The 19,564-nt window shown below is 38.0% G+C and overlaps 1 protein-coding gene across 3 annotated transcripts in view; it reads right to left on the reverse strand.

Moving 5' to 3' along the window:
* The window catches only part of Dop1 (dopamine receptor, D1), an 87,439-nt gene extending 68,437 nt beyond the window's left edge, over nucleotides 1–19,002 (reverse strand). For 2 of the 3 annotated variants that reach the window (XM_077410827.1, XM_077410824.1), the window contains exon 1: nucleotides 18,813–18,938. In XM_077410827.1, coding sequence (XP_077266953.1) covers nucleotides 18,813–18,869 — 57 coding nt within the window. In that variant the 5' untranslated portion in view covers nucleotides 18,870–18,938. Of the gene's footprint in view, nucleotides 1–18,812 lie in introns of all 3 variants that reach the window. The other variant, XM_077410825.1, reaches the window with a different exon arrangement.
* Nucleotides 19,003–19,564: the final 562 nt, after the last annotated feature.

Genomic DNA, 19,564 nt, shown 5'->3' on the forward strand with positions numbered 1-19,564 from the left:
AAGTCGCGATAAGAAACAAACGACGAGTATATACGAATCTCGGGTGAATTTCAGGAATATCGGCGCATAACGAGAGCTATAATAGCGCTTTATAGATTTCAGCTCCCACGTGCAAACTCTCGCGCCAGCTAATCGTAAAACACACCGCGCTAATTAAGACTTCGCTAGGAGAGCATTATCTTTCCGACCGGTGTAGAGGGGATCATTTTACAGCGCGATATAACTGCTGTGTTTTATTTGAACAGTGCTAATTGGAGCAACGCAGGCAAGAGGCCCGATTCCCTCTCGTCAAACATCGACGAGCCACGAAAGCTTTAGAAATGTAGGGAAGTAGGAGGTATCAGTTGCAAGTTCAATATTATATACGCGCAAACCCTAGGCTGTAAACGTCATTAGGAAGTGTTTGCCTCGTCTTTTACGTAAACCGTGTAATCTTATAGGACGTTTTGCATCGACCGCGCACGCGCGCGCGCGTCACTTTGTTCTCTACACTCTACAGTATCGAATGGCAAAGGAAAGGTTTAAACATGTGTATCCGTTGATCGTTAAAAACCCAGTCGACGGTAGTTCCCTTTTTAAATCGCGCAATTAAATATCTTTTCTGGCTCAAGGGGCCAGCTTTTGCGCGCCTTCAATAATCGTTTAACTTTCGACAGATTGACATTCGTTCCTAGACATATTGAATTTATGTGGATTAATTACATCGCGCGGCATCGAGGCTGAAACTTACTAAACGCGTTAAACGCGCATATCGAGTGATAATCGATTTCATATTCATCGCAATGCCCGACAGTTTTATGCAACGTGTTACATCAAGATAAAATTACATTTTATTTTAGTACTCAATATTCATTGTGTCGAATATTTAAACACTTAACTTCATTGTTACGACTAAATCGGGATCTACACGAGGTTAATACAATACATAATAATGATAAATTAATCATCTAAATATACTGACAATCATTCAAACTGAATAAATACATATATAATACACGTAATGCGCGCGATGTAAATAACTGAACTAATACACATGTACTTCATATCACATGTACTGCGTGAATTTTAAGATTAAATTAAAGCTGTTTCATGTAAAAGCGAGATATATATCGGTTAGGGTATATTACGTTTGAAGAGATTTTTCAGGGATATATCGCAGTTGCGATCTCAATCCACAAATAAAATTGGGAAGCGAAACGTATACGCGCTTGCTCGACGCGCTAAATTAAGCACGATGAAAGATAAAACCTGGTATATGCAGTTGGTTACACGATAGTATCATCGATCGTGTTTACAATGTTACCGGTTCGCGCGACCATTAATACTCTAATGCAACCTCAGATACACTCGTGCGAAAGTTTATTCGGTTTATCGACAACGGTCACTAATATCGATTAATCGTATTTGAGCAGAGAAATTAATCATGATTTCGTTATAGGTGCAGTCAATGAGTCAATCAACTCCGTCTAATCTATTTGTGAAAAGAGCTGCGTGATTTACGAAGCGCGATCGCGTCGAGGTCGAGACTTCAACGAGAATCGCTTCAATGAAATATTTCGATAAAAATCAGTGGTCCGGGGAATCCTAATAATCAAGCAATTTCTGATAACGCGTGGATACGCAACCCGGCCGTAATTAACGGAAAAAAGATTCGACAATAACGAGCAGCTATAATAACACAATAGAGATATGAATATGTCCAAAATATGCAAACACGCTGTGCGTCTCAATGCAATTTTCCATTAATAACATTTCTACAGGGAGGAAAGAGGTATATTTGCAAAATTAATTACGCCGCCGTTACCGCCGAGCGAAAATGTTCGTTTTAATTAAACTAGGTATTGTTCATCCTGGCGTACACTTAACCGCGCGTAATTTCGGTCAATGGGGAATAGCGCGCGAAAAAAATACTTGTGCAATGGACGGACAAACTCGAATTTGGACGAAATTCGATTTTGGCGTTACGACGGGAGTAATCTTTAGTCGGATACATAGAGCTACTCTTTTTAATTAAAGCCATTGGGCCGGTGGCTGTTACACGCGCGCAGCTTAACTGATTAACGGAGAGCTCTGCTCTGGCCCTTGTAGCAATCTGATGATGCGTCTCTGTAGTCAGTCGGTGGCTCTGTTACAGATCAAAGTGAGTCTTTTGCGCTCCGGAAAAGCGGTTCATACGAGCCGAACGTGTGCGGTCGGAAAAGTTATTTTAAAGCATTTGTAGCACGGCGCTGCAACTTTGATGGGAGACGATCGGAAAACGATCCAAATTGTCCGATTGCCTCGGTCGAGATATAGTTTCGCCTGAATCTATCACAATCGAACTCCATGGGTCTTTTATATAAATCATGTCGAGGCTAATATGTTCCGAACGAACGGGCGTGGGTTCCTTATTCTTTGAAATATTGACGCAGCTCTCTAGGATTGCGAGCGATTGAAAATACAAAGCTTTTTCAATCCATTTAAAAAAGGAGAAGTAAATTTAAAAGTGATAAAACCGTTTCGTACTGGCGGAACATTCGCGATGCCGGTGCATGTAACGTATCAATTAAAAATTTGCGTCCTATTATTTGGATTACGCGAACACGATAGGTATTGAATGCTTTTACCGAAGCTTCGTTTACATGTTCCACATGCAACAGAGTTGTCCGCGTAAACACGTTATTTGCCGACCTAAAAATAATCCCAACCTCTATCAAAATGAATCACTGCAGTAAAAATTGCGAGCGGTGGTTTCTGTCAAAGAACGAAATACAGCATAGAAAAAGCTTCATATACAGTCGTCGTAATTAAATTTAATTTACTCTGATTGTGATTCCTAACAGAGCGAGAAATATATAAAATCGCGCGCGTACGCAGTCAAACAGGTCAGTGATGTTAGAGTAGCAAACCTGATTGAAAGCAACGGCATTATCAACGGTTCGAACTGCTCGAATCTCGTCGGTGGAATAAACTCGAAATGAAATGACATCGCGACACGTTTACGGGCTGATTGAATCTTCGACGAAGGAATATCTCGGTCGGCGACTTCTGTCGATTGGCGAGACACATGCATGGCGCCTTTATTACATCCGTGAAATCGAAACAGGAGACATTTGCCGAAAGAAAATGCGGACGCGGGACAAATTCCAATTCTATAATATTGAATGTTACACCACAAAGTCTTAGCAATTCGGATTGTATTCCAAACGTATATAGTGCAGAAAGTTAAAAATATATAGGTCAGTAATCATAAGACATATTTTTTTGTCTTTGGATCCCCGCGGAAAATTAATATCGGTGATTTTAACATTTCCTGCATGACTTTTTTGATTGGGACGGTACCTCCAGGACATCCTTAATAATTATATAATTAAGAGTAACTTTGAAGTCGCACTGTCGTCATTATAGCAATGATATTGTCACATTCAATCGATATTTGACTTTCGTTAATTACGTAAAATGTGAAATCAGATTAGCAGTCAATTAAATTTTATTAGAAGACTGTAACGAAAATAGCTAATGAAATCGATAATTTATTACGGTGCTACCAATTTTAATAAAATGGAATTTGTAAGCTACAAACGAATCCATGAAGTTAGATCGCCCTTGAGCAATATTAACTTCCTTCTTGAAAAGTAATACTGTAATACTATAATGCTGTACATTATGGGCAATAACCGAGTATAAAACTTTAATTTTACTTAAATATAAATTTATAAACCTTTCACTTTCAAATAAAATTGTAAAAATCGAAAATATTGCGATAACATTATCTTTCGTTTAATTTTACGGAAGAGAAAAATTATACGAGAATAACGATGCGCTGCATTCTAACGCACTCGTTAATCTTATTCGTTATTCGTCGCACTGTGCCTTATCGGAAAATTAATGACACAGGCACAATTATAAACAGAAAATAGATTAAGAAGAGAGAAGACGAGAAAATTTAAAAGACTTTGAAGAGCGTATTTACTGTGTCGCTGTGGTCGCAATTTTATAGCTCGCTTATAGTAGTAAATACAGGTCCTTGTACAAGGGCGGGCGATAAACAACGATTAACGAATATTATTACACGGATATATGTGAGCGGCGGCAACAAAATTCTTTTTTCCTCCAAAACTAGGTCGGATTCATTATACGAGCGCGATGAGTTATCGTTCATAACACACATTAACACGTTGAATCAATTTCCATAATGAAAACTGATAATCAGAGTAAGATAAGCAGCGACGCGCAGTTGATTAACGACACACACGTTCGAACAATTATCTTATTATTCCCAGATTAGCGATCGAGGCTCGTCATAATTGACGGAAGTGAAAGTCGGGAAATGAGAATTCCGTGCATAAAATACAGCACATTTATATCTAACATCGTAGACTCTCTCCGCTCATTTATTTGACATAAGTAAACTTCAAAGATGTTTATATTCGAAAGTAATTAAATCAATCCTTCGCTAACCAAAGTCCACGTACGTTATGGAGAACGGCGGTAGGGATGAGAAAACCTGGGAGCTGTGAAAATATAAGCTAGATTAGCCTATATTAGGTCGAATCAAATTAAGGTGGCATTATCAAGAAGTCACCCTGAAGGCGACGGTGAGGTCATCGTGATAAAGTTACGCTTATCCTTAAAAGAGGGTTATAGCGGTCGCTGCTTCGAGCTATCGTAAGCGGCCTTTAGCCCTTTCTCAGAAAGACCCTTCATTACGATTTACGAGATCAGGCTCCGGAACGGACGCGAATACTTCGAGATATCTCAGACGGATACACGACAGAAATGTCGGTGATAATGATAGAAATGCTCGCAGATAGAGGTGCTCGCGTATTGTGCGATTTTATTCGTCTTCAAGTCGGTTCATGTTGTATTAAGCGTTAATTCATTGAAAGCTTCAATGCAGGAGATATAAGTTAAAGACTCCATTTTTTGAGAAAAATAACTTTTTAACAGTAACTGCCAAATTAATAAAATAAAAAGTTGTGCTGTACAAATTTATTTTTGTTTTTTCTATCTAGCTTTTATGAATAATAAATAATAATAGCTTGTAATAAATAATATTTTGTTTAACAATATTTTCATCTCTATTGCATGACAATAATAGTTTTTGAAAAAATAAAACTACATCACATAATTTATGTCACTTCAATATAAAAATTTAATACAAAAAACCAATTGCAATATAAATGTTATCTAGATATCCAGATAAGAGACGTCATTGGCGCTCGTATCAGCATTTTCATAGACTTCTTTGTCCATGTAGAATTGGCGTTTTTTTTCGAAGATGTATTATAAGAGTTTTCTAAAATGACTTACATTCTTCTTGCATGAAGGCCCTCAATTTCTCGCCGATGTGATGATTACAGACAAAATTACTGTGTGTGAGAGAGTGAGAGAGAGAGAGAGAGAGAGAAAAAGAGAGAGAGAGAGAAAGAGAGAGAGAGAGAGAAAGAGAGAGAGAGAATTAATAATGATTAGAGATACAACAATTTATTTTTAGAAATGTTATTGCCGAAAATAATAATATCCAATACTTGTTGAAATTGATTTACGCGTTTCATAGTATACTTTATGAGAAGCTTTAAAATTATCATCCATTTAAAGTCCCAAAATAGTTTGAGCAGTTGTTGCATATATTGCAGGAATATCAAACTCAACTGAAAAGCGGAAGGATTAAAGTTATGCTCGCGTCTGCTCTTGTTGCATAACGTGAAAAGTGGAAGGATCATTTAATTTGTTACGGACGAGCGGGGTAGATTACTCTAATTCAAAGCGGGTTGACCCCACGCCACTTCGCAAAGCTCTCGAATCCTACAGATCATTAAGTGAGCACAAAAGCCGAGAGATGGAGGAAGAGTAATCGTGCGAAGAAAGCTGCAACTTCGATCCTCGAAGAAGAAGGGTCTCAAAGATGAGAGGTAAAAGAAGGGTAAAAGAACGAAGGGTGAAAGGAGGGAGAAATCGGAGGGTAACAAATCGTGATGTGACAAACTGCTACGGTGCGACCTAAAGACTAAGAAATTTTCATTAAAGAGAATCATGGAGGAAATGAAATGAAAGATTTTGGCGATACCTTAATTGCGTCGTTTATCGCGCGACCCCTTTTGCTTGCGACAACATCCAACTTTTCAGGTGGAAACAAAACTTCTCGATAAAAGATATTATTTGTTACTCCATCTTGATGTTCGAAATCGCGATTAATTCCAAATGGTGATTGCGGAAAACGACATACAGGTACTAACTTCCAGCAAAATATTTTCCACAATTAAAAAGCACTTTCTGTTGACTATCACATTTCATAATATTAAATTTTCCTTCGATTATAATTCAAAAAGAGGGTACGCGTTACAATAGAGAAATTAGATCTCTGTATTCGTGTCATCGAGTTTTTGACGTTAATGATAGATAGGCGTAAAGTTTTAATGGGTCGTAATAAGAAGACAAAACTATCTACTTCGAGAGAACTAACTCTATTAATTGGTTCATCCCATTCTGTTATAGCAATGTATCCCGCCTATTTCCTCGCGTTCCAATGACTATCCTCGCAGAATTGGTCGAGAGCTAATTCCGGCAACAGATGTGCCTCGGGAAATGCGATTAAAGACTACGGTCTCCTAGCCTGCGCGCAAACGAGTTTCGCGTCCGACAGAATAGCTAGTATGCAAGCAACGTAGATACGTATGTACATAGCAAGGATGAGATTCAGTTCCTCGAACGTATAGCCTCCCTTCCAGCTGGTCGATGAATGCAAACGCAAAAGTTTACCTTTCAGCGTGACAAAGAGACTTCTTAATCTCGCGAGTGCCACGAGATCGTGTCGCTCTGCGGCTTTGATTTCCATCGTTGAAAATCAAATGACTGCGCTGGTTAGCATCGCAGTATCTCGCGTAAAAAACCGATAATCCGAAGTTATCGGTATCACCGCGGACCGAATTTGTGATTAAATAAAAAAGAAATGTTTCGGCAAATAATCCAAGGATGATTTTGCGTTGAATAAAGCTATAGAGATACGCTACATAACCGATGAAACGAATATAAACACAAGAAAAATAAATGATAGTTATCCTATTTAATACGCTTTAATTACGAAGTCGCTGTTGATTTTAATCGCCCGGGGCGGAATAATTAAATGACATTAACGAGGCGACAAGCGCTCTGCCTCTGAGCGTGACAGCGCTCGCGACAAAACTCGGAAACCCAGTTGGAAATGACGATACTGGCAAATGACGAATGCATTCGCAAAATGCCGTGCGTGCTACAATCGCATCAGGATTAAAATATGCGATAGTCATATAGGTACCGCAGGAAATTCGCTCGCGCTAAAAGTTATGCGGCGATACAGAGGCACATCTCGGAAGAGCATATGCGCCACGGCATAATAATAATGGGACCCGAGAGTTTCCTAACGCGTCGAACAACTTCTGGAATTTAGAATACTCGCGACGCGAAAGCTTATGAACGGAAGTCGGATTTCGGTTAGACTGACGACGAAGTTCAATTAATATCGTTCAACAATGACGAGCGCGGCGACGTCTACTCTGCAATAATTTCCGTGGTGATGTCATGCAAATTCAAATGACTTTAGACTTTTTGCAATCAACCGTAACACGACGGATGGATTAATTAAAATAATCTTTTTACAAAATTAAATTAAATCGGCATTTACGGTCCGCGCTGGATCTTAGTAGCCTAATTATTTTATATTTTTTGTGTATTATATACACATATCTTTTCCAACATTAGTGAACTTGAATCAAATGTTAACTTTAAAGTGGAACTTCATTCAGTGGAACGTTTTTGATGCACGATATTTATAAAAAATGACAATTTTCTTCACGTTTCTTGCAATCTCTATGCTTTCCCGTGAAAATCCTTGATATTCAATATAAACTCTGCGAGAGAGAAGAAATGTCGTATGTAAAGAAAAGCTTGAAAGATCGAATGAGAGCAGAGAGTAAAGAGTAAAGGTTAAAAGGTTGGTTCGTTTTGTACATCGACCTGTCGGGGCTACCATTTGGCTGGAATGGACAGTACAATGAAATATATAGCCGAGCTACGGTAGTAAGATAGGTTCCGCACTCCGCAGTTGACAAGCTTCTGCGTCGGTTTGACGTTACACAAAGGATAACGGGGGTCTGTTAAATTGTGATTGCGGAGTTCAGGGAATCGTTGGTGGAAACAACTTTCGACCTAACAATCGCCCAAACAAATCAAAATTTATAACGTCGCACTAAACGATTTAAATATCGTGATAATGTTATTAAAATGGAATTCAATAAATTAGGCAATAATTACGATGCGCTCGTCGGCAAGTAATTATTTCGATAATCGCATTAATCCTGGCGATATACGAGGTTTTGATTGAAACGGTTTGCAATGACAGATGCCGCATTTAATTAATAATAATCAATCCATGTGTAATGTCAGGAATTTATAGTATCCCAATGGAATAATTTTTTAAATTAAATTAACAACAAGCGATCTTTGAAATGTATACGGAAATTAATATCTCTGGAATGATCTTAAGTGGAAAATATCTATTTCATCGCACACAAGGGAACGATCAATGATATTTCTAATTTCTATCTCGCGGCGAAACAAGCTGATAAAGGTATCATCAAGCGAGGATAAGTTTAACAGTGTGCATGTTGCGGGTACCTAAGTGCTTACATATTGAACAGCTCGTTGACCCGAGCATCAGGAGTATGCAAAGGCTAACTAGAAACCTTTCGCGGCACTTCAATTGGCACAGTTTGCGGCTAATGACGAAACTAGGGTAGGAAAGTGACCGCCCAAACTTTAAGCGAAGGATGTCATCTATATTAATCCTGTTTTACACTTATTGACGTCAATAGTGCCACAAACAACATTTCTTGGCAAAGCATAGTTCGTTCATTTCTGGTAATAACTCTATCATTTAAAATCACGGAAGATAAGCGAGTACTCTATTCGAAAGTAAATGAGGAGTATGAAAATAATGGCAGATTTTACTTTCACAATTTTCATTACGTTTAAGTTGCGATTATAGCAAGTATAGCGTGAAAAGCAATAAATGTTTAAAGGTATTAGAAAGATTTTATAATGCAACTTTGCCTTTTGATGAATTTCGATGAGATACATAACATATCGCTATGAAGGAAAGACAGCACACCGAACACGGAAGAAAGATTTGTAAAATGCAAATCTAGATAAAAGTTTGTTATCGCAAAACGCTCCCTCAGTCTAACCGAATCGTTGTTCCGTTAATCGAAATCGAGCTTGATTAGGTCTTTCGTTTAACGTTTGTTTCGCCGCGTAACAACGTCGGTCTAATCTAATGCCGGTAGACTGAGGATGCAGTTAGGGCGTACTACAGTTTCCTACGTAGTTACAACACAGTCATTTCCTACAGACTGAGAAGGAAAATCCTGGAGGCATTGCGAACTAAAGAGAATTCCCAGGGTGGATGTTTAATATTATATAACGCCTGATATGACGCTACAATAATTTTACCTTGATATAATACGCAAGTAATAATGCAATTATGTTGATGTCTTCGCATCTCGTCAAATATTTCAGCAAGTATTCCTGATGTCGTGTACATGACGCATCATTTCGCCAAAAGGATTCGTGTCAGAAAAAGAAACTATTTTCTACGTGAAATTTTAGACAAAATAAATTAATTGTTGTAGGTACATGTCATAGCAAAAGCGTGAAATTCAATAAATGTATACTTACCAGTCAATGTATGCATTTACTAGTAATTTATATCTTTTAATCAGCAATATCCGTTATCACACTGATACAGATTGGATTGAGTTAGATTAGTTTTTTTCGGGGATTAAAGGACTGCGCCTCCGACCCCTCTATCTCACTACATTCATATTTATAAATTAGAGCTTTTGTAAGTACATACATTTACTGAATTTCACACTTTTACTGTAACATATATATATATATAATGAAAAAATATCGTGTAGAACACATGAGCGCTCTAAATGGATGGAAATTTAGTAAAGTAGAATTTACTAATGTTAGAACTGTTACAATTGTACGAGAAATAGTTTTAAATGACGATAGAATTTTGTTTTGAAATTGTATCATCGGTAATATAATAAATCGATGTAATCAATCGCAAAAAAATTTCGTAATATAAAAAAATATGGAATAGATTATTGTAATGCAGAATAAATTAATATACAGAATGATGGATTAAAATGAAATCAACTTCTTATCACGCTACGAGAATGTATTTCGTAATGCACGTTCGTTAACTTGACTTAATTAGCTTTTGCAATTGATTCCTAATGTCGTCAAGGACGCAGATGATTATCTCCGACTGTTGAATCAGCTTCGATGTACTTCCCACGAGATTCGCAGTCCGGCACAAAGCTTGATTGATGGTAATTAGCAATTACTATGCAAATGCAAGTGAGCGTGGCGAGAGTCAGAGATGCGGCGTGCATTTGCTTAGCAAATATTTACATGATGCGTGATTATTCGCATATGCACGATACGTGCATACACATGTAGAATTTTTTTTTCGAGCATTACGTGCTGTCGCCCCAACGCGATAAAGAGATGGATAACGTTTTTCAAAAAACTTGGGACAGATAAATTAAGTGACTTGAGATAGACAGATTAAAATGTATAATTAAGTGGAGTATTGCGATTCCTTTTGTTAAATGAAAATATCGTCTTCATCCAACAAGTTTTTTCAGTGTTATATAAAAATATTATAGATATTAACGTTCTAATAACTATTATTATCATCGCCTTCGATTTATGTATAGGTATAAAATTACACTATACTTATTAAACAAAAAGTATTCATAATATTCATTATGGGGTCAATTGTGTAAAGAGCTTATTCGTGTCACATAAACTTTCTTACAACACAAAATAACTTTGCTAGTAACTAAAGTTGTCGACAAAATAATTTCGAAAAGTTGAAAGTTTTAATGTTATCGGAATCTATCGAACAATCGAACTCAATTGATACTCGCTCAATTTGATACTCAAATTCCATGTTTTTATATAACTGGCATTTTACATACATATAATACTCATATATGGAGAGGTAAAAGCTATATAATGGTATAAATCAAATTTTTTAAAATATTGACTCGCGTGCACAGATGCAATCTATACGATATATAAATTGCATCCACGCACACAAGTGAACACCCTCAAAAACCTGACCCACATCACTTCGACTTTTACTCCTATATATATATAACTATATATATATATATATATATATATATATATATATATATATATATCCCATATTTCTCACTTGCGTCTTCTTCTTTTCTTTTTTCCATTTTGACTCGAAATCGTATAAACTATCTAGCAGAATCTGTCTGTTAATCTATCTTTACCAAAAATTCGGAATAAATCGACCTTATTAAATATTCGAATTTATTCTAAAATCAATCAGAGAAACTTCGATTCCACTCGAATCGCATTTTGTGAGTACCCATGCATATGTCTTGAATTAATCCCCTGCAACATGCAACAGGCGCGGCCGACGAACGCAGTCGAGTGCAAAGCGGAAGTAGGCTTGCGTGCAATCGCCGTGCGAATGGGTGTGCTATCAAATGGAACATTACATTTGACCACGGTCTATTGGCGGCCGCGTTGTATTCGGCAGGAATTTGTCCGGAATTCGACGTCAGCGCGCGGGGCCGCCACTAATTATTTCAACAATACCATCAGGTGCTGGAGAATTTTGCGACGTAAGTAGTCCAAGCTGACATGAGCTTTTAACGATTATACAAACAAAGTGGTACATTTCAGCTGACGAGCAGTTTACATGTGCACCGGGAACGGCAAATTGTTCACCGTTGGCCAAACTCGCTAACGGTTGATCGACAAAAATGTGTATTTTACTGTATGCTGAAAATTATTCTAAAAGCATTTTCGTGCAATGCATTAGACGAGATCTTTCTTATACGATATAAATAAGAATTATAGAAAATGATGGATTGTTTTAAAATCGAGCCATTTAAAAAAAAAAAACTGTAGAGTTTTTAAAAGAAAACGATATGATGTCTCTATCAGTTCTGATTTTGTGTAATTTTTCGTACAACGTTTCGTCCATCAAAACGTTGATCAATTTTATTCATGACTCGAGAAAGGATCTCCAGAGAATTGCGGATCCATTTATTATTTTCACGAAGATATCGCGTGCTTCGCAAATCTCCTTCGCTATACGCATTAACATTTCTTGCCAGAGAGAAACGCGATGGTCGGAGAATAGCCGATAAGAGTGTATCGCACTGCGAAGAAGGGCTCCATGGATCGTAAGCGCTCTCGAGGATCGGCATACTTACACTTCGAGTACATCCATTACATGCCCCCATTGAAACTTGCGTGTTATATGAAATTTAGGGGAATGTACAAACTTCCTCTTTCCGACGGAGCCGGCAGAAATGCTTTAGCGGAGATATCAATGTCGTACATGGCACGATCGATTATTTTCAGGACACGCGGTAATGTATGAAAGGGTAATGTATGGAAAATGGCCGTGCGCCACATCGTGTGAGATGGGAAGAGGCCTCCGCCTCCGTAACAATCCCTCCGATCTAAATTCGTTCGGAATAACTCCGGGGGGAAAAAAACGACGAGTCGCGGATAGCAGGATACATTCCAGCCCCTCGCCAGAACGCGAATCTCTCGAGGGATCGGCCGCGAGCGGCGGTCGGAATTTCTTGAGAGATGGAAGACTTCCGCGCGCGCACATACCCGAAGATCGCGATCGCTAATTACATTGTTACCATGTTAGCGGCGGTTAAACAAAGCTACCGCACGAGATATACGGGAATATTCCACGCGGTCGCGTTTCGAGATTAAAGTGCGCCGATAATTCGCCAAAACATACAGACATGTCGAGAATATCCCACTCGGCTGCAAAGAAAAATCTCCACGGCTCGTTATTACGGATTGAAACGATTTTTATCATGATGTATTTTGAGGAGTAGCGTTATAAAGATCAAATATCGAGAGTTGCTGTTCGTAAGGTAAGATAAATCATACTTTTTCAACTTATTTGACCTAAACTAATAACTTCAAGTATTGCAGGTTCGGTGAAACTGCAATTTCTTCACGATGCTATTATTGAGGGGCACTCCCGACGGAGTCGAGCGTTTGAATCTCGCGCAATATCTAAAAGCATTGTCGAAAAACTTGATGTAAGAAAAGGCGGAACCATCGCGCGAGTAAAGTTTTCCCCAAGCTAAATCCGATTTATCCCATAGATCTGATTGGATCTGGTGCATTGAGAGTACCCGGAAAAACCTATAAAAATCGAAGAAAAATTTTACTTCGCCAAAATGAGAGTATTTCGAGGGTCCTAAGACGGGTCCAAGGTCTCTTCGAACGTCTCCCTAAGGGCGGATACCTCGTTAGTTTTTATTCGAATTCAAAATGTCGGTTTTATGATGGCTTTAGCTTTGAATGATTCTAATCTTCGCAAAGATATAAGCTTCTTGAGTTACACTGGTCCACGTTTGAGATCATAATATTAAAATTGAATATAGAAAGATACTAAAATAGTGCAATATCGGCTCCGGTTAATCTTTCATTAGAAATACAAAAATACGACTTATACTTGCATGGCATAAATGTAGCATAGAATGTTGTATACGCAGACATTGCGTATATGCGTTATGTATCGAAATATATATAAAGAAATAATTATGCAGCTTATATTAAAATTACATCAGTCTCTGATTAATAATTATAATTAATTATAATTATTTTTATAATTATAATTAATATATAGATAGATTTTCTTTTTTAAATCATATGAAGTAATTTCAAGCAAAATTATTTTTAGTGACATAATTATTTAATGGTATTGCTTTAATAATGCTTATACAATTGAATGCGTGACGCACATTTATCGCTTATGTTTTTATAATTAGTGTTATATGAAAAAACTACCGATCAGAATATTTATTGCAGTTTAACACCAGTTCGTTTAGTTTAAAACAATAGAGTCTCTGCAACAAAGATAACTCTTTAAACTTTTCTCGAAAATTTCATTCTAAATGTATCTCACTTTATTGAGTTCGAAATGCGAGAAACTTTCGCAGTAAAATGAGAGCTCGAAAGACATAGCCGTGTCATTTCCTCGCGGGAGTATACCGGAGTACACGTTTATACTGCGTGCATCGTTTCTGCGAAACGATTGACGATGTAAGCGAGAACTTTGCCGAGAACTTGCGACATCTCTTCGAGAGACAGGAAAATTCGCCCGATTAAAATTCGGCCGGGACAATCTCCGGCATGCCGGTGAATATCAAGGAGTTCGAGGCGAATTCCACCCCGTCAAAAGGAGAATTTCGCAGACGTCCGATCGCGGCGCGTCTCTGAAGTTTCCACGGTGGAAAATCCGAAACTCGGCAATGTCGAACTGCGGAAACGTTCCGCACAGAGATTAAACTTCGCTTCCGCACCATATCACAACGTTAAACTCGCCTTCGACCTCGACGAGGGAATCGAGTAGTCACAGACGCGCGCGACTGCGACTTTCCAAGCTACGGGCACTTGAAAAACTTATAACAATATAAGAAAATGTCCACTTTTGATTGCATTGTGAGAAAGAAATTCCTTCTTCATTTCGCTGCGAAGACGTTGATGATGTCCGTTATACGTGGAGGGCACCTGAGTGGTTGGAAAAGTTTTTAATGTGCTTTAATCCTTTAAAAGATGAAAGCCACACTCGTCCGCCGTAACACTTTGGATGAGTAAAACGATCACGTTGACCGCTAAGTACTTTTTAATTAGTACCACGCTTAGCACTTTTTCATAAGATCGTACTTGCATAAAGCTGTCGGTACGTATTATTAGCGATGTAAATTATAAGATCGCGGTCTCGGTTCTCAATAACATTTCAAGTTTATCTCTTCTTTTGATCTTTTCATACATGTCGAATGGATGACTATTTTTGTAAATAATAAAACTTTACTTTCAAATTTCCTATGCGCATGTTATTTCCTTACAAATTTCTTGTTTTGTGTTTGCCGCGACATATGTATATTTAATGGTTGCAAGTTCTATTTTCAAACTTGTGTTTTTGGAGTAACGGGATCTACTGCGAGATATTCCAAACGTCATGCATAACGTTACGATGTTTTGCGGTCCACCGAGTACAAACAAAAACACTTCGTTTCTAGTGCGGCAGGAAAGTTTTAATGAGCATTTTATTGGAATACGAAGAGAATATATTAATTTTGTTTAACCCGCGACGGACGTCAAAGAGTCCAGTCGATAAAAGTTATTTTCAATCTTTATCGCGCGATAACGTAATTTAATATAAACAATTAATGATTTCTACTCATTAAGTAACTTGAACTTGGCTATAGCTGTGTCACGTAACAAATGTTGAAGAATACAAGAATACCATGATAAACATTATTCTTGTATTCTTCAACATCATAGTTATAGTTCTTCGTATTTGTATCACGCAGATAATGCTCGCATTCGAAATGAGCTTCGTATTTCTTTGCACGCGCGAGACATTAAACGCACGCAAGATACTCCCCGCTGCTAACGGCGCGTTTAGAGAAAATGTCGCGAGAGAGGAAGCATTTCAGACATTTCTGTAATTGCTTTTAATGGACTGACATTTGCAGCATAATTTCCACCACCGAGAAACGACGGTGACTCTTTTATCTCTTTACCGATTTGAAAATTATTTCAAAAATCACAGATCACAAACTGGCCCGGAACTCACTACGGAAATCCCGAATCCGTTTCACCGCATGTGACTCGCGAATTAATAAGCACTGATCTGTAATGAACAAAGTTTTCAGCGGAAAATTGAAAAATGTTCGTGATTGTTCCCGATTATAGAACTCTAAAACATTTAATTTCACCCTCGAGAGCACGAACCAACCGGCACGTGCAACATTCAATCTTCCACTCGTCATATATCGTCGCTCTTCTGAAAGTTTAACCTTTAAGCGAATTAATCGCGTCGATTCCAAGTCGCGATCGTGTCCAAGTCGTCTCTCTCTCTTTCTCCTTCTCTCTCTTCCTCCCGCGCTCTCTTGAATGATTCGAGATTCTATAGAGAAGTATCATCAGCCTTGGCTGTTTAAAGGCCCTCTTAAACTTGGCTTTGGTAAAAAGTAATTTTTACGAATAGTCATGCCCGCGGCACTCGGCGACCGGCATACCTCAGTGACGGAGAACTCGGCATTTTTCTTTTAACCCGCTTTCCCACGAAATTGGATTTCTATCACTATGCGATTTTTGTATTCACTAGACACCACAGACGCGCGCTTCGCGCGCGCTATTTAGCTTTAACATTATGCTATTACTATTACACTATTAACTCCTTGATACACACAACTGTTAAAATATACGATGACAGCTGCAAATGAAGTAAACGCAGCGAGAGAACCAACCGGGATCGCGGAAAAGCGACAACAATAAACTTCGATAGATTCGAGTATCGACTTTACATGTCTTTTTTAGATATGATGATAATAATGATCCCTTTTTAGAGGAAAAGAAGTAGATTTACACGTTTTACGCGCAAGTTCTACGATTATAATTTACTACTTACAATGTTTTACGTGCAGTGCACAATTTTATGGATATGATCTGTTACGAAGATCATTTCCCCACCCCAATAGAAGATAAACTTTTATATTTGTGATTATGATAATTCCCAATTCTTATTTATTGCTTATTTTTATAAAGACGTTACGGAAGATAATAATTGTGGTTGTGTGTTACCCCTTTATGGTCCAAATTATTTCTCACAAATGAGCGAAATATTTTGTCTTCATTTCAATCTAATCAGTAGATATAATGTAAATCAAAGATTTTTATTATTTATTGTTAGAAAATTTTACGAAGATCTTAAAAATATAGTTTGCAGATTACAATCACGCACCGATTCGAATGCTTAAAGAAACTATGCAAAACTATTGCAAAGTTTCGACAAGGGACCATAAAAAGTTAATATGTTAAATATCAATATCGACATCAGAGATGTTTGTATTTATAGTCAAATTATGTCGCTATGCGCCTGAAAGTTTACATTAGACGTTTATAGGAAGTGTCTTGAATCAAGTATTACCATTTTAGTACCACCTTACAGCCGATATAAAAAAATTATTACATTTATATATTAAAATTATCTAAAGAACTGCATTCTATTCTCGAAATGTCTGCAGAAAATATTTTAGAATATTGGAAAGATATTGCAATTTACTCGGAAGATAATTTTTCTAAAATAGAATCTCATAAAATATGAACTAATTAATTAATTGATGCAGTATTTAAAGCGATAAAAATAAATTATTACCATTAAATAAATTCTTTTTAAACGTATGTATATGTTCTTAATAAAATCATTATATGCACGCAAAAAATTTGAAGAAATCGAATTCTCTTTTATACTTTTCTCGTATGCATAAATATATCCCTAAGTTAATATTAAAGGTTTTGACAATTCTATGCATCCTATAGTGATAACAACAAGAACATGTAAACTACATCACAATATGCAGATAAGCGATAATATAAATTAAGTATAACGAGAGCAAGTAACTTTCTTCAAACTAAAAAACGTTTTTCTGCCCTTTCCATTTAATGCCCTTCTTTTCTGACTCGGCTTACATTTCCTTCGGCCAATCATTGATAATCAATCTACCGGAGAATAGAGAAATTAGCATTATCGTGACGATAACGACCAAAATATATACGAGAACCTGTTGCGACGATAGAAAATCCGGTCTCGGAGTAACTCCGATTCGCGAAATCCACTATAAAGTTCTGCGTATCATGCGTCTCAGAAAAGTTTCGAGATTTTTATAACTTACTTACACAAAAAAAAAACTCGAAAAGTTCGCGAAAAACCCGTACCGACGAAATCTAATTGAAACTTTAATATAATTCACTCCTTTCAAATAAAAATTTTCCTTTTGTTCAATCAACGTTATTGTTCAATCGCGATGTCTTTAACCACGAACTATTTCGCCGACGACGGTTCAAATTTGTTGTCCATTTGCCTATCGGCAAAACTCACGGAAACAATGAATTTCTTTTCACAATGGATTTCGCGAGACTCACCGAGCTGATAAAATTGAGCTTTATCATCATCTACATCGACTCGGTTATGATTCTCGTATACGATTACGCTCTTCATGCCTCATAAATTAAAATTTCCATTGTCAGCGTTATCTTACGGGTTATTTTTACCCGCAAACTGTTTCGCCGGTGAACGAATCGATTTTCTCGGGCCGGCTCGGCATCAAATTTCACGATGTTAAAAACGGCAGTGTAATTTGCGGTTGCAATTTGCGGCGCTCACGAAACTCGAGACGCAGTGATATCCGTCGCACTCTCGGTATATACGTAAAACTATAAAACCACGAAACAACTGCTGGCACGAGAAAATTATTTTTCTTCGGGCACATTTCTCGGTGTCGTCCCTTAATCACGCCACTTTTTCTCCCAGCTCGGCAAAAGACCTCGATTTTCTTCATTCACTTCCGCCCTTAGAATATAACCGTCGTGTCACGGCACGAAACACGTGAAAATTTTATGCCGGTCGCTCTCACATCACTGCGTGATACTCGCGTAATCGCGTATACTCGCACTCGGGAGCATTTTTCTATTCGTATCTCCATTTTTCCTAAATAATCGGATTCTTCACGTAGATACGATGTAGGACGAGGTATCCGCGGGATAAGGGAACGGGGAAAAGGTGAAAATAAAGATTTACTCATGCTGTTTCGTGCTGAAACGAAAAAAAAATGAAGAACTAAAACGTAAAAAGATCGCCGACACTCATCATGCACAGGGACTATCATTTGAGTATATATATTCACGATTCTCGGCGGTCGTCCTGTTAACGACGGGGTGGTAGTGGTAGTGTCTGGGTACATCGTCGCTCACCTGGGGTAGAATCATGACGTGCGGCAGCTGGCGCGCCTCGCCGCGCACTGACTCTCCCGCACGCCCCCGAGAGCCGAGCGACGCGTTTTCAACGGCGCGCGCCCTCGACCGAATCCGCCCCCGCTAACCCTCTCAGCATCCACCACCTCTTGCTTGCACGACTTACCCCGTACACGCCGCTATCTTTCTCTTTTCCTCCGGCTAAAGGTAGAAAAGAAAAAAGCCCCCCTCCCCCACCCCCATGGGGGTGAAACGGCTAGGAGATGTCGGGCGAGACACGCGGCGATTGTTGAGCGCGAAAGGCAACCATAATTGCGGGTTGTTTCCAGATATTCGCTTGTTAACGCGAGTTGTCTTCTGAACGAACTATTGTAAAAGAGTTTAACGGACAAAGCCTAGATTTGCCGCGAGATAAAGCGAGAATATAAAAGACGAATATATTAATGTATAATACGGCGACTTGGGGATTGTGATTTTTCAGAGACTTTCATCTTCGTAATCGTCGCAAAATTTTCACGGCTAGAACTTTACCCTAATTTCCGTTTTTAGTTATTGAAGATCAAATGTAACGGTATTCGCATATAGAAGATAATCGCGTGCTCTTTATACTTAATAATATAAAATATAAACATAGCTCTTCTTAAATAGAGGGATGAGTTATGTCGTTCTTATCGCATTACATGAA

This window comes from Temnothorax americanus, unplaced genomic scaffold (genome assembly GCF_048541705.1).
Source record: "Temnothorax americanus isolate GAGA-0224 unplaced genomic scaffold, ASM4854170v1 Scaffold29, whole genome shotgun sequence".
Lineage (NCBI taxonomy): Eukaryota > Metazoa > Arthropoda > Insecta > Hymenoptera > Formicidae > Temnothorax > Temnothorax americanus.